This window comes from Podarcis cretensis (assembly GCF_951804945.1).
Source record: "Podarcis cretensis genome assembly, chromosome: 12".
In the NCBI taxonomy this organism is placed as follows: domain Eukaryota; kingdom Metazoa; phylum Chordata; class Lepidosauria; order Squamata; family Lacertidae; genus Podarcis; species Podarcis cretensis.
In genome coordinates this window covers 58934883-58951409 of record NC_137181.1, presented here as the reverse complement: position 1 = coordinate 58951409, position 16527 = coordinate 58934883, and the positions used below count along the sequence as shown (strand labels likewise).

Here is a 16527-nt window from a genome sequence, read left to right as displayed (position 1 = left end):
AAAAGTTATGCCTCACACAGGAAAAAACCACTCATATGTTGCTGTAATAAGGGAATAACCAATCCAGAGCAATGCTCCACCCCACAGTATTGACTGGTGTGAATGTGTAAATGCACACAGGGGAAGTACAGTATAAAGCTTTGTGGCCTGAATTCCAGTGGAAGAACTTGAAGTCTGCTTAAACTTCCCATGAGAAAGATCTGTGAGGAAATTTAGACTCAGAAAGGTAAAGTCTAAATCTTCTCTCTTTTGCAACTTTGTACATTTTCTTTGGACAGTTCATATACAGTATGACCTTATATTTAAAGTTGTGTGAAGTATTCTACTTTAAAATGCAAGCATTTGTTAAGATTTTGTTGGGTGAATTATGTAAGCAATATTTGCTATATGTATAAAATGGTACGAGCTCCCACACTTCCTCTTAACAGCATAGCCATGCACACCTGTATATAAAATATTTGTTCAACATTTTAACTACAAATGTTACTTCAGTCTCCTTTGAAAGATGCTCAAACATTTAGTCTTATGTTGGGCTCGGTTTTGACATATATATGAATTAAAACTAATTAGGACTATTAGACGTTCATTGATGGTACAGCTTGTGCAGCTTGCGTTTCAAATATATTTCCTTAAGATGAAATGCAGCTATGGTTTCTAAAGCAAATGAAGCATATTAAGCACAGCAGAAGCAAAACTCAGGAGCATCAAAACTTTTTTGGTGGGGGGGGCGTCTAAGCAGGATATGCAAAGGAACATCCTTTGCTTTCATTCACTGCTAGAAAGCATCCATATTTCAAAAAGCAAAAGGAAACAAATGTATAGGATGGCACGTTTGCAAAACCTATCCGGCTTATTCAAATTATTTCCATACTGTACAGGGGAAAAATATATTTTGTTCCGATTTCTTCACCAACTTCTCTAGCTGAAACAGTCATGAATAGCTTCTCCTAGTGTATTGTAATTACCCTCCTTCCAATAAACTGAGATGCTTAGGTATCATATAAGAAACTCTAAAGTGTTGGGGTAGAACAATGTGGTTTATGGCTGAATGAACTTAAAACTCACATTAAGATAGCACATATTGAATGGAAGAAAAACAACTTGGAGGCCCTAAATCCAGTTTCTTATTTGAGCAAAGCATGACGACGATTTTGGAATACCAGACAAGAGTATCACCCTCTTTAAATAAACACACAGCAAAAGAAATTAATGGTAGTCCATTTTCTTTAGGGGGGTATAACAATTTTCTTTTAAAAAAAATACAAACCACAGACTTGCAGTAAATGCTACTGCAAAATGCACCTTCCACTAAATCAAGAGCCTTTCAGAAGGCTGAGGTTTGGGACCTTACTAACCTTTTATTCATCTTTTACTGAGTCAAAATCCTCTGCAGCAATAATCATGGATTAGCCTCAGGTTGCTACAACTGAAAAGGGACTTTCAGGTTTGGCAGTAGTGCATAGATTTGGCAGGGCTGTCTAATTCACAATGTATTCACTGGCGACCTTTGCAAAAAACTGTGACACAGAACTTGAGAGCAGAACACAAATAGGTTCTGCTTGGGCCTTTCAGTGCCTCTCTGTTTTCAGCAGCTTGGAAATACAGAGCATATTATAAGGACCCAAACAAAAGTTTTGTTTTGCCCTCTTCAGATTCCTTGCCAGTGTTGATAATTCAACAGCATCTAAAAAGGTCTGGACAAGCGGGTTCTGTTATCTGCTCCATTCCGAATACAGTAAGATCTTTCCTCTAACGTTCTCCTGCTGCTCAGGTCGCAAATTCCCTAGCACTTCCTTGGAATCCTGTTCTGGCAGAGTCCATAACTCACCGGAAGGCGTTTTAAAGGTCTCTGCCTTCACCTTTTCCTTCCATTCTCACCCTGTTCTGTTAACCTGAGGTACTTTGAAGAAGATGAGAACAGAAAGAAAAGCAAAATATGTCGAGGCTGCAAGGAAAGGAGAGGAAGGGAAACCACAGGACAAATGTGAGACAAGAAAAAGAAAAGAGATTGAAAAGCAGAGGAGGGTCAGGCAGAAAACACATATAAGGGAGAGGTGTGTGTGCCAGAGTGCAGTGAGCATAAGGAAGGCAGCCTGTCAGAATATGTGCTGATCCTCCCCCTTCCTAATCATAGCTTTTACTCACAGACAAAACTCCCTCCCTCTCTCATTCACTCACTCACTTTAGGCCAATCCGTCCTCCTCTCTCTCTCCCTCTCTCTTTCTCATTCTCTCTCTCTCTCTCTTTTCTCAGTGTTTCTCTCTCCCACTCTGAGACAGAGTCAGAACTCCTCTCACTGACAGTCACAAACATCTATAGCACTTACTGAATTCAGAGAGGGAACCTGCAAACAAAACTTCACAGAAAACTTTTTGTTCTTGTTCCAGAGAATTTGCTGAAGAGGAAGAAAGGAAGAAGAAGAAGAAGAAGAAGGAAGGGAGGGGGACAGACACAAGCAAACTGTGTGTGAAGTGGTGGTGGGAGAAGAAAAGCAGTGCCTTTTAAAAAGGAATCACAACAACTTTTGCTGCCAGGATGCCTTTGCTTCAGAAGAGAGGATTTTTGTTGGTGCTTTGCTGGATTACGGTGAGGACTTCCCCGACCCCAGGATCTGAGGGGCACAGTTCAGTCACCGATTGTCCATCATGTGCCCTTGCCACGCTCTCAAAGGATGTGCCCAGCTCTCAGCCTGAGATGGTGGAAGCAGTGAAGAAGCACATTCTAAACATGCTGCATTTGAGGGACAGACCCAACATCACTCAGTCGGTGCCCAAAGCTGCACTTTTTAACGCCATCAAGAAACTCCATGTGGGGAAAGTGAGAGAGGATGGCTTTGTGGAAATAGAGGATGACATTGGAAGAAAAACAGAAATGAATGAACTTGTGGAGCAAACTTCAGAGATCATAACGTTTGCAGAATCAGGTGGGTGCTGTGGCAGGGGGTGGGAACTCCACTTGAATAGGTCTCAGTCAGAATTGCAATTAACTTTGCTTTTCTTTGCAACAGTAATACTCTTTGTGAGGTTACAGGTTGAGAGAAGGGGGAGAGTGAAAGCATGAAGGGATTTGGGTCTCTAGAATTTAGCCTTGGTTTCAGATGCATTGATTACACTTATGAAATGCAGCCAGCCAGCGAGTAGGGAACTATATACCACTCCTAGGCTGAAATTTTGAGTAAGTGGGTTTGTCTCCCTGGTACATTTGTGAAAAGAACAGATAAACAGTAGACTATTGAGGGTGATGATTGAAAATGAAAAACAGAGACAGGAACAGACAAATAGGGCAGGCACTGTGAAATACTCTGGGCAAAGGAAGACAGCTAAAATCAGTTTTCAAACCCACTCACTGTAAAACCTGTGAATTTGAGAATATGTATGTTTAATGGTACTCAATCAACAGCAAATATTCAGGGCAGCAACAGTGTTAACAGCTACTGTCAGAAAACCTCAATAGTAACTGGGACAAATAGTTGTGGACGAACCAAATTGTAAAGCTGACATTTGCACACTGGGGGGAAAGGGTAGGGGAGGAAATATGGTATTTCTAAGAGCTCCTTGCCAAAGAATGCAACATTGATAAGGTGCATTTTTAAAAGAAAAGGCATTGTCATATCGATTCTCTGATCATACCTATGACAGGGTACATAGAGAATTACTTACTTCACCATTAAATAGTAAGCGTATGCATGTGCCTGATGCTTTCTATATGTGTATTATGCTAAATGTTAACTCTGGTACTTAACATGTATGTGTGTTTCTGCATGTGTGTGTGTGTGCATATTCAGATTTACCTGTCTATGCCAATAGTTATTTAATCCACATAGGTTTAAAACGGCTACTGAAAACTTTCCAGAAATTAATTGTATTGTCTAGTTAAAGCATTTTCCCCCTGTTGCCAAGACAGCTTGCAAGGAATGTCATTGTTTTGCTTGGTACAGCATATGGTAGGCAAAGTATGCACAGGCACACTGAGCATTTTTGTTTAAAAGTTTGCTGCAGCAATATAAACAATTAAGACAGCTCTCAGAGTTTCCAGTCCTGAAAACCTGTTGACTCAGATGTTCTGTTTGCATAAAAAGACATGCAGAGAATCATGCGTGGTTTTAAGAGCAGATATTCCTGCTGCTAGCTGCATGAGTTCCAACTACACAAGAAGCCCTGGTGGTTGGTGTCCTTGTAAATCTTATTGTACCAGTTGTTTGTCTGGTAGGCAATGATGATGATGATGATGATGATGATGATGAAAAGCACACTCTCCTTTTCAAAAGATGAGTAGAATGTCTCAGTGCCTGTGATCACGTGGAGGTACTCAATTAAGGAGTGAACATTCAGAAGCAAAGAAATTGCTAGCCCATCTGATGGACAGATTTTGCATCCAGTTTACCGCAGCACCAGGCTGAGGGGAAAGACACATGGAATGAACTGTGGTTTTGAGGCACTGTGTGAGTTCCAGTAGTTTGCACTGTATCTGCTTAAACCAGGCTCCAAAGGCAACAGTGACATGCTTTAACAGCGACACCCACTCCAATTGGCTTATAGAGTCACGTGATTAATATTAGCTGTTCCATTGCCCAGAAAGTGTCCAATAGTCCAGCTACTCATTCCCCCCCCCATCTGCAAGCTACCAAACAGTCAAACTACTCCAGCTTGTATTTTGAGGAAGCATTGGTATTGGCAACTACCTTAATTTCACACTCTTCCTGCTGCCAGTAGAGCACACCAGGGGTCAGTATATTTTGGGCATTTCTGCCCCATTTATATATCTGCTCCAGCCCCGCTGGAAGCATTTATCTGTGTATGTTTCACAAAATATCTAAATTATATTTTTCCTTCTCATCTCATTCGCCCTGCCGATTTCTTTGAAACACTGAGATATTAATGCTAAAGGAGATGTTGTGGGACTTGCTGGAAAAAAGAATTTTACATAAAACCTAGACTACTATTCAGTGATTTGGTCATACAGTGGCCCATATGGGCTTAAGCCAGTATCTCGAGGTCATGATTGCTGGTTGCATATTATTCCATAACTAGGTCAACTATTCAGTCTTCTTCTCAGCCACTATCCACAGTTCTTATATTCCTTACAAGTATTAAACTTCTTAAATGCTTTTCCTTCCTGAGGGTGGATGTCCAATACTAAAATAGTGCTGGTGTCTTCTGATCACTCCTGTGGAAGTGACAGGAAAATCTAGCTGTCCGCCTAATGTCAAGAAAGAGGTCTGCAAGGGCAGGGATCTGTTGGGGATCATGAGTGGTCAAAACCAAATCTGTGGTGTGTTCCAACTGTGTTTGAGTTGAATGGTATACTGTGGGAAATACTATTCCCCAGTAGCATTTTACTCATGTCGCGGTTCCTCAAGCAACCATTGTCTGAAAGGGAGGCAGTAGAGAATCAATGGAAGTGAATGGCAACATGTTCTAAAGTTTTGTCAACCAATGAAAATAGAAGTAGTCTAAAGTGCTCTAACTGCCTCATCACTCCCAGGAAGTATGCAGCTGTTGCACTACTGATATTAGAAGAACAATTTCATCTTTTATATTTAGGTATCTTCCAAAATGCCATATACAAATCTGACACTACTGATATTAGAAGAATAATTTCATCTTTTATATTTAGGTATCTTCCAAGATGCCATATACAAATCTGACAAATGACAGGCACATGTGTACAGCTTTCAATTTTCCTCTTTGGACTAGCACAGATTAAACAGGAGAACGTTCTAGATTAGAAGATACGGGGAACACGAGAGCCAAAGGTGAATATACTGACTCCGTCCCAAAACACAGGTGTTGTCTGCTGCAGGTGATCAAGATAATTGTGAAAAGGTGCCACTCACATTCCAGGCCTTTGTGGAAACGAATGCCTTCAAATGTGGACAAGACTTTTCCCTGTGCCAGGGAAAATGGGTTCTAGTGAGATATTCAAGTTGTAATGTTTATAATAACACAGTTAACAAAAAAGAGTTGAATTTTTAAAATAAATTTTCATTAGTAAGGCAAAACAACATTTCTGCATCAGTTATGCAGTAAGTTAACTAAATCAGAGGCATAACTTTGGCATTTTGGGGAAAAGAATAAATACTATTTGCTGAAAATAATCAATAATAGTTTGTTGATACAGCAGCCAATTATAAATTAATTTTGTTGGCCACTGTTTAGCCAGTGTTAGCAGTCCAGTCACCACCTACATTTGCCAATGGGGTTGCTCGGAGTAGGTGACATTGACATTCCAGTGACTGTGATCAGTGGTTAGACAAGAATTAATAGAAATTGTGACCCAGGCTTTTATCAGTTATAGCCTGAAGCTGAGCAGGGTTTCTCAGAAATGAGTTCCATTCATTTTAGTAGTACCTGAAACCCAGTAAAAATAAACAGGACTGCAGTCTGTGTTACATATCTTTTTTGCTTTTTTAAGATTTGGTAGCAAAAGGGGGGGGGGAGAGTAGATACATCTTTTAAATGAATTAAATGAAAAGTACTGGAAGTGGGAGAAAGAGAATAGTTAATTTAAGTCTTTGGAACGAAGGTTTCATTCATTTTAAAATGATCTGTTTTTCTGGGGGTTCAATTTTTTAAAATTCTGAATAGAAAATCAAATAGCCACTAGAGGGCATACTCCAAAGGCTTTTCCCCATCAACTTCATGCTACCTATAAATTTCTTTTACCCAATTGGCTCTGCAGCGTTAAGACTCTGGTGCTTCTCTGTAGCTCATCTGACAATCTTATTTCCCGCACAAAGCATAAAAAGCACCAGAATAGTGAACTTCAGGGAGAATGTGATATAATGAAACAGAGCAAAGAAAAAGAGAGAGAAGATAAAGTTAACAGGCCCAGAGACTAAAATATAAGATATTTATTAAGGTCACAGTAGTGTGTTTTTGACAAGACACTGAGAAATGTATTTATGATTTATAGGCTGGGCTGGCTGGTTGCTGTTGTTGTCATTATTACGTTTCTAAAATGGTCCTCCAACCTGGAATCTTTTGAACACCAAATTTATTTTCTTTTGCTGCAAGGAATAAACCCACTTCCAGTGAATCTGCTTGAAAGAAATTTAATTGGCACCCAGTTGTGAATCTACTTAATTGAAATATAATTGGAAACCAGTTGTTTCCCCTTTGAAACTTTTTAAATCTGAGAGAGATAGGAAATACATTGGTGAATGGGGCCGTGGGAGGGTAGCCTGCAAGTACGAAGTTCCCCTAGAAGGAATGTGCCAGGGCATGCCCGCGAGAGCCTATGTGCATGTCTTTGAGTCCACATAGATGGGAGCATGTCATTGCAGGGATACATAGGAAATGGTGGGTGCTTGGAATCGCTTGAAAAGGCCAAGAGCATTTTTTTTACTTGGGGGGGGGGAGGCATTTAGGAGTTTTGCCTCACTCTTGACATCTACTTCAGTGCCTGCATATAGACTGGGGAGGTCTTTCCTCTAGTGAACTTGGCAGCTCCAAAACAAAGACTATGTTTTTGTTTTTAAAACCAGGTGATCCCTTCAACCATCCGCCATCGCTAGCATGGCGTACTCAGTTCATCTAAACTGTTAGCTTATGACAGGGCAATTGTGATCCTGACTAGAGGTCAAGGCTAGAGGTCAAGGTCATTCTTCTGTGTCCTGTTGCCCTCTCCCACCATCCTCAGTTGGCTTCTCCGAAGGCAGAACAAACACCTGAGCTGCAGGAAGCAGAGATAAAATCAGTACTGCTGCTATTGCTGCCACCCTCCACACAGTCTTTCTCCTATGCTTCTATGTGTCTGAGGCTTGGCCCCAGAGTCACACGACCTTCCTTGTTGCATTGCAGATTTGGATGTGCTAGGATGTTAACTTCACATGTCTACTGCTGCTTCTTGGGCCCTGCTGCTTTCTTCAACTTCCAGATCTTGAGAAAGCCCCAGCACATTAAGAAGGGAAAATTTCACTGTGGGTGATCATCACCCCGTGATATTGCTGTGATGCTATTATGCGTGTGTGTCAAGGGTGAGGCAGCAGTAGCAGCCACTGAAGGAAAATGGGTAGACAAAGGCAGCATGAGAGACTGGGAAACAGACAGAGGTATGGCAGGAACTAGCAGACCACCTTTGAGAAGAAATGGGGCTCTAAATAAATGCATTAGCATACGCACGATTGGGTGTGTAACTGTGGATTAAGGCTCACACATCTTCTATCTATCTGTGCAACAATGTTAAACCAGCCTCCGTGTGAAGTTGGCACGCGCACACACAAGTTTGTAAATGTTTTTATTCTGGATGTGTGTCCACACATTCAAAGCGGAGATGGGTGGTGCTGAAGCAATGGAGATCTGTATTGACTAATATGGGGGCAATTCCAACCCGTTTAAAAGCCATTTCAACTCTTTTTATTCACTACAGTGAGCTCACGATAGTCTTCCAATAAGGCTGTCGTTACTGGAAACCTCAGTTGCCAAATCAACATGCAGAGAGCTGTGCTGTTAGTCTCATTAACTTCACTGGGTTGGAACTAGAGATTTGTTGAGTGGAGTTTTGCCAGTGGACAGCTGAAGGACCCCCATCCAGGAACAGTATGGAAGGTGGGTGCAGGAAGCTGCAGGAGGAAGGAGAAGATTGACAAAAATCCCCCCCCCCCTTCTGCTTCCACGAGTGAGAGCCTTCATGGACTCACTAGTCTGCCTGCAAATGAGAATAATGCTTTCATTTGCAGAAGGACTGCTCCAAATCCCAGACAGACAGACAGACAGACTTAAATAAGAGGAACTTTTTTAGCTTGGGCCCCAAAACCATCTCTGGTAGTGATGGAAGTGTCATGTGAATCTCTTGTGTAAGCAGCATAAAAGGTCACAGCCGACAGCTTTTGTTGCTGCTGCTGTGATGCAATTATGTGGCATGCTCATTCCATCCCTGCTGCAGTCTCCTGTCTCCTGTAAAATGAACCACAACCAAGACTTAAGCGTTTGCCTTTCTTTTGCAAGATAAAAGAAGGAACGAGAACAATATTTAGGTAGCTTGTCTGGAAGGATGAGAGAACTCTTAGGCCGTTCAGGATAGGACAAGATGGGGAGAATGGGCCGTTATGCAGCTGCTTTCTGAAGACAGAATTTATGGTTAATGAGAAACCGTGAAAAGCACAAACTATCTTTCAGCCCTAGTTTCAAGTTCTTTAACGATGGCTCTGCTCTGCCTTCCAAATACCTCGGGTTAAGTACTTAATTTGTTCCGGAGGTCCGTTCTTAACCTGAAACTGTTCTTAACCTGAGGTACCACTTTAGCTAATGGGGCCTCCCGCTCATCCTGAAGCAAAGTTCTTAACCCGAGGTACTATTTCTGGGTTAGCGGAGTCTGTAACCTGAAGCGTCTGCAACCCGAGGTACCATTGTATCAGCTGCTGGAACCCCAACAAAGGGGAGAGATGGTCATATTCTGCTCCCTGTTTTCTCACAGGCATCTGGTTGGCCACTGGGGGAGCAGGATGCTGGCCTAGATGGGCCTTGGCCTGATCCAGCAGCCTCTTCTCAGGTTTACTTTGCCATTGTGCTTTTAGCTTCCCCGTTGGCGAGCTGTTGCTTAATATTTTAATCAGTTTTAGGGCATAGGATGTTTAAATGTTGGTAGAATCATTCAAGTTTTGGGGTGTATAATAACTCCTATAACCCTGTACAAGAAATTATACATATTAACTAACTGACCATGCCTAGAAGTTGTTTGAGTCTACCATACATGCTTTTATATCATGCATCTTCAGAACCATGCACGCTAATGGAGTTTAGCTCCCAGGAATATGAGATAAGTCAAATGTCTGTGTAAGATCAGAAATGTTTATGTCACACCAAACACTAGCGTATTGACATTATCAAGCAGCATGTGGCATGGAAACCGAGTGTGCATAGTGGGTTTCCAATGTTATTTTTTTCTTTGTCAAACTCTAGCATGATTAGGAATGCCACTCAGAGTGGGATCTTGTAGATGGAGAATGGGACCTGCCTATCACTTGCTCCCATTGAATCTGATGGGATCCATGGGTTGTGGTTGACAACAGTGTTGGGAAAGTGAAAATCTATTCCCTAATAAAATCAGAGTCATCCAGGGCAGGAGGAAGGTTTACTTATGAGAAGTGGGCAACTGTCCATTTCAGTTTCTTGCAGCTTCTCATTTTTCCACTCTTAAGTTCAGTTTGCTCCATTTTCACATCAATCTGACATTTATATTATATTTTATATTATATTATATTATATTATATTATATTATATTAATTATTATTTTCACAAAAATATTCTGTTAGTGCATATGTCTGCAAATATATACATTTTATATGCATTTTTTTTGCTCATATACACATTAATGCAAGCAATTTCTCCCACTATAATTGTGTTTGCATTTTCACTAATATAAGCATTTTTATCCAGGCTCTCCCCTAATAAATGCTTTTTTTGTAAACATTTTTGGTTGGAGAAGTGTGAATTTGGTTTGCTTTGGTTTGCTTATTGTCCTGGGAAGTGTGTATTAGGTAAAGTCATATTAAAATGTAATCCACACAGAATTCATCCACCTTCCCTAATAATAATTATAATTTTATTATGATACCCTGCCCATCTGGCTGGGTTGCCCCAGTCACTCTGGGTGGCTTCCAACACACAATGATCATGAGGAATTGGACATACATTGTGACTAAGCTACCATTTAGCCCTATGAGAAAGAAGATTAAGGGCTGAACTTGGGGACAACATCACCATTGTAAGAATAAACTTGCCCTCTGGTGTGTGGCTGTGTGACACTGACAGTCCTTGCAAAGGATCTGCAATAAATGTTTAGTTAATGGTACAGATAACATGCTGGATTCAGAATGGGCCATTCCTGGCCAAGTGTTTTGAACTAGCCATTTCTCAACAGCTCCATAAGAAACTATATTATAAATCACACACATTTCATTGTCACCTGTGGGATGAGATAAGGAGCGAAGAGGAGGGTGCCTTTGAATGCATTTGCACTATTTACATAGTGCATGCACATGCAGGTGTGTGTGTATTTATTAACCAGTCAGTTTGATGTTTAATGTTTGCCATTATTGTCCATTACGATACAACTAAGAAAAGCAAACCAAGATAATCCAATAATAGATTAAAACAAAAAAAATTTCAGAAACAAATATAGATAGTTCAAGTGTGGGGAACCTTTAGCCCTCCAGATGTTGCTGAACTAAAACTTACATCGTCCTAACGATGGGCCATGCTTGCTGGGCCTTGTGGGAGCTGCAGTTAAGACACATCTGGCAAGCCAAAGGTTCCCAACAAAGATAGAAAACGCCTGTTGTCAGAGCTGCCTCTAGGTCCCAGCTCACAGAGGACCAACACTAGGCTGTCATAATGTACAAAAGTCTTTATTGAAGTTCAATTTCCATTTCAAAGCCGCAGCGCGCAGCCCTACATCTTAAACCCTAGATCGGCGAAGTCCCGTCTGAATCTCCTCCCCTCTTACACCAGTTTAAGATCCTAGCCCTGCTCCACCTTTTCCGCTGCTCTCTTCTCCTCTGGGTCCTCCTGCCCGCTGGGGCATTCCCCTTTCTGGACTCCTCAGACGCTGAGTCGCTTAGCTCCTCCCCCTGCCTCCAGCGGGCTTTAGGACCCGGTTCCCAATCCTCATTCTCTGCTGTCCCACGCTCCTGTACATTTGAACTTGCCTCTCGCGCCAACCCAGTGACCTTCCTCCTGACCGTTACACTACTTCTGTCACTGCTTCCCTCTTCCAGGATACTGGCCGGATCTGACCTCCCCTCCGTTGTCTGACTCTCCGATGGAGGCGTGGTCAGCCCTGACTCCTCTCCTCTCCCTGCTGGGGGAGACGCTACTCCCGATACCTGTGACTCTTCCCCCCCACTATGCTCTGGTGGGGAAGCTGGTCCTGATTTCCAACTGCTGCTCTGGGAGTCCCCGCTGGCCCCTTGCTTCTGGGGTGTCCCCCTTGGGACCCCCCTTGCCCTGGCCACCGGCGCCCCCTTCTGTGAATCTTCCGATTCGCTGGAGAGGCTCATGGAATCTCTTGGGCCACTGTCATCTTCTCCTACGCTGCCCTCAGATTCTTCCCCTTCGCTCTCCATCTCCCCTCTTCCCTGTGCTTCCGCTCCTGAAGCCCTGACACCTGTAAACACAGCCCCAAAGCAAGCTACTGTAAAACCAACAGCTTACCTCATTTTTTTTGGGGGGGGGGGGTATTTGCTTACAGTGCAAAATGGAACAACTTAAAACAGACGTGAATAATTACAAAATTTAAGTAGCAAGGCGTTTTTACACTGAATAGTTTTTCCATTGGCAAATTTAAGAAACATACATAAAAGGGTAAACTCTACCATCACAGTAGAAAAGAGAATTACCGTACTTCTATTTGGAAAAAAGACTGTTATAATTTGAAACCTTGAACTGTTTTTAAGTGTATTAGATGCTATTTTGTTGCCTTATAATTTCCATCCTCATTTTTCTAAACAACTGAGACCAAACATTAAGTGGCTGAGAAAAGTCACCAGGAGATATGGGTTGCATTATGTGCATATGCACATAAAAAACACAGGTCCGTCATTTCTTTCCTCTGGCAAACAGCCTTCCCAGGCAGGCAGTGGAAATCCTGGACAGGTGTCTGGGAGCTGGACAGGTGTTTGGGATGGATGCAGCTGAATAAGCTTAAACTGAATCCTGATAAGATGGAGGTGCTGCGAATTAGGAAGCCATCTGATGGGGCTGGAAATACATTGCCAACTGTGGGTTGGATTGCATTCCTTCAGTAATGACCAAGTTTGTAGTCTGCTGGATCTGATACTAATGGGGAATTGCAGGTGGAGCTGATGCCAAGGAGAGTTTTATACCACCTAAACCTAGAATAGAACCTGTGACCTTATATCAGTCAAACCTAGTTGTGGTTACCCATGGACTAGTTACACCTAAACTTGACTACTCTGCATGGGATTGACTTTGAAGATGGTTTGGATACCTCAGTTGGTGCAAAATGAAGCTGCATGAATGAGGGCCAGGAATTCCAAGCACATGATACCAATTTGCACCAGTTGCACTGGTTACTAGTGTATTTCTGAGCTTAAGTCTAGGTGCTTGTATAAACTTGGAAAGCCTAAATGGTTTGTAGCTGGCTTATCTCAAGGGCCATCTTCCTGTTTGTTTTTTAAGATTAACTACCGAGACCCTCCTCAAGTGCCCACAAGTTTGGTTTATGAGGTTGATGCACACAATGGATAGGGTGGGGTGGGGGTGGCCCCATGGCTGTGGAACTCCCATCCTATGAAACTATGAAAAACCCCATCAGTGCAGGCCTTCAGAAGTGCCTTGAAGACTCATTTGTTTCAATGTTTTTAAGCCATTGATTTGGTACTTCTGATTCTAGATTCTATCTTGTTCTTTTTACCACCCTACTGCATATTTCTTGGATCTATTTTAGAGGTATATGGGGGGGGGGGGAGAGACCAGGCTGTAAAATCTATAAATAAATTATGAATAACAATAAACTAGCTTCAGGGTTTGGAGGGAATTTTGTGTGCAGTGATCTGATTCATACAAAATATAATGTGTGGGACACACATTACATCATGATGACATTTGGGGCTTTGGCTGTATCTGATCCTTTGGACTACAGTCAGTTGGAGAAATGGCAAGGTCTTAATCATGCTATCTGCCCCAAGCAAACTGACCAACATATTAGCTTCCCCACTAGTGTATTAGAAAGCCTACTACTAAACATTTATATATTGCTTTTGTTGACTTGGCTGTAGCTTTTGAGTCAGTTGACAAAACTAGTTTTGGCATAAATTAGTCAATACTAATATTGTCAAGAGTGTTTTATGCTTGCTCCAAGAAGTCCATAATAACATGCCTTCCAGAATAAGAGTGGGGATTTCCAGTTCTCTGGGGGACACAGTTGCAATGAACTGAAGTTTGAAACAATGGTGTCCTCTAGCTCCATTACTCTTGAATCTTTATCTTAGTACTGCACTAAGTACTGAGATTACCAAACAGTTAGAGAAATGCATATGATATAAGATTGTCATACCCATAAATAAATTTGTGAAGCAAAGATTCACGAGTGGAACTGGAACCGTGCATGCAAACTGATAAATATATAGTTAAATGTGATGATCCTATTGTTTTAGCTGAACATGAAAATTCCTGTGCATTCAGCTGTGCACTTCTTACCTGAAAGCACTCTTAGAATGCTGGTCACTGCGTGACTTAGGTACTAGGCGTGCGAAAAAATCCACCTACATATTTAAGGATTTCCTTGGCCTAGGCCAAGATCTGCATGACATCAATCTATGACCCAGAAGGAAGGGTGCAATAAAATGTTGTACATATAAGGGCTTGCAAATGCTGTGTTGAATTATGCATAGCTAGGTGCTTTTCCCAAGCTCAGTGTCTTGTCTTACTGGCCCCCTATATATATACCCAATGCCAATGACAGCGGGGGGGGGGGGGCAGAAAAATCAAACCTACTGTTTTAGCTTAGGCAATGTTAGAGCATCACAGTGTCATTTAAATTTCAGAATAGAAATTATTCTGTCATTGCTAATTAGTTTTCTCCATCTCTGTATCTTTCCCATTGTAGGTCCTGCCAAGAAAATGCTGCACTTTGAAATTTCCAAGGAAGGCAGCGAGCTATCAGTAGTGGCTCAAGCTGATGTGTGGCTGTTTCTCAAAGTCTCTAAAGCAAATCGAAGCAGGACAAAAGTGACCATCCGCCTATATCAGCAGCAGAGACTGCTGCTAAAACGCAACTCCCAAGGGGTGGACGAGGATGGAGGTTTGAAGGGAGAAAAAGGTGAAATCCTCATCTCTGAAAAAGCAGTGGACACTCGCAAAAGTACCTGGCACATTTTCCCAGTCTCCAGTAGTGTCCAGCACCTCCTGGATCAAGGAAAGAATTCCCTGGATGTGCGGATCGCTTGTGATCAGTGCCAAGAAACTGGAGCCAGCCTGGTGCTGTTGGGAAAGAGGAAAAAAAAGGAAGAAGATGTAGAAGGGAGGGAAGGTAGTGAAAGCACGGGAGAAGAGGAGAAGGAACAATCACACAGGCCTTTCCTGATGATGCTTGCCAGACATTCAGAGGATCGCCAGCACAGACGGCGGAGGCGGGGTCTTGAGTGTGATGGCAAAGTCAACATCTGCTGCAAGAAGCACTTCTTTGTTAGCTTCAAAGACATTGGCTGGAATGACTGGATCATTGCCCCACCAGGCTACCACGCCAACTACTGTGAAGGAGACTGCCCCAGTCATATTGCAGGAACATCTGGTTCAACGCTCTCTTTCCACTCCACTGTTATCAACCACTACCGCATGAGAGGCCACAGTCCTTTCTCCAACCTCAAGTCCTGTTGTGTACCCACCAAGCTGCGGCCCATGTCTATGCTCTACTATGATGATGGGCAGAATATAATAAAAAAGGACATCCAGAACATGATTGTGGAAGAGTGTGGGTGTTCATAGGTGTGTGTGCGCAAGTGGCACACCCATGCTCACATACATGTTTGGGACTGCCTTTCTACCAATTTGAAGAAGACCATTAAAAAACGTACGAGGGAAGACCAAGTGGCTCTAGCCTTTCCAAACAAAACAGTCACATTTCTAAAACAGAAGCATTCAGTGTTCAAAAAACAACAGGAGAAGGAAAGAAGAATGGCGTTGTTCTCCAGGGCTTGGATGAAGAACATTCAAATGGTGCGGGCAAGGGCATTTCCTACCTTATATGCTCCATATTTTATTACGTAGTATTTTCACACTTTATCAACAACAAGGGGAGGTATGTTTCCCTTCCCTATATTACCTATGCATTCAAGCCCTGACAGCAGCTCGCCTAAAAAACACAGCAATTTGGATGCTAAGTCCAAAATGGTATTAAAATGCCCAGAAAAGCCATGTGTATGAACACTACATTCACTGGCACTTTTTGCTCCCATCCGTTTACCAAGGACGCAGTGAGTGTGCGTGTGTGTGTGTGCGTGTGTGTGTGCAGGTTTCTTCTGGCATATGCATGCACAGAGCACACTTGTGTATATATTTTGGTAAAAGGGGACAATAATGCGCAGGTGTACTCACCTTTATCTTCTGCACTATTTTTGCAAAAAAAAGTTTAAAAAAATTATAAAGAAAGAAAGAAAGAAAATACAAAGTTACATTTCGTAAAGGTGCTTATGACATTAGAACTATGCAACCAAGTTGGTTTGAAACTGTTTACCTGAGAGAGAGAGAGAGAAAGAAAGAAAGAAAAAAATTCCCAGACTTTAAAAAAAATAAATGGAAGTAACATGTTTAATATTTTTTTTCTTCAATGAGAGATACTTGAAAGGAACATGTTTGTCCAGCTACTGGAGCCAAACATTTCTATATTTTGTAAAAAAAAGAGAAAAAAAAGAGGTTTTGGTTTTTTTAAAAAAAATTGTTTACTATTTGCACTACAAACAATGTTCAACCTGTCTAATCCTTATTTAACAAGTAATTTTGGGGTGGGGTGGGTGGTGGGGTGGGAATGTGGTTAGGGGTGGAAGGGAGTCAAGAGCTGCACTTA

General features: G+C 42.0%; 1 protein-coding gene across 1 annotated transcript; it reads left to right on the top strand.

Moving 5' to 3' along the window:
- The first annotated feature begins 2157 nt into the window (after positions 1-2157).
- On the top strand, positions 2158-16213 carry INHBA (inhibin subunit beta A). Its single transcript, XM_079948218.1, has 2 exons — positions 2158-2923; positions 14572-16213. The coding sequence occupies exons 1-2, from the start codon at positions 2536-2538 to the stop codon at positions 15447-15449; spliced, it is 1266 nt and encodes a 421-aa protein (XP_079804344.1). The 5' UTR covers positions 2158-2535; the 3' UTR covers positions 15450-16213.
- Positions 16214-16527: the final 314 nt, after the last annotated feature.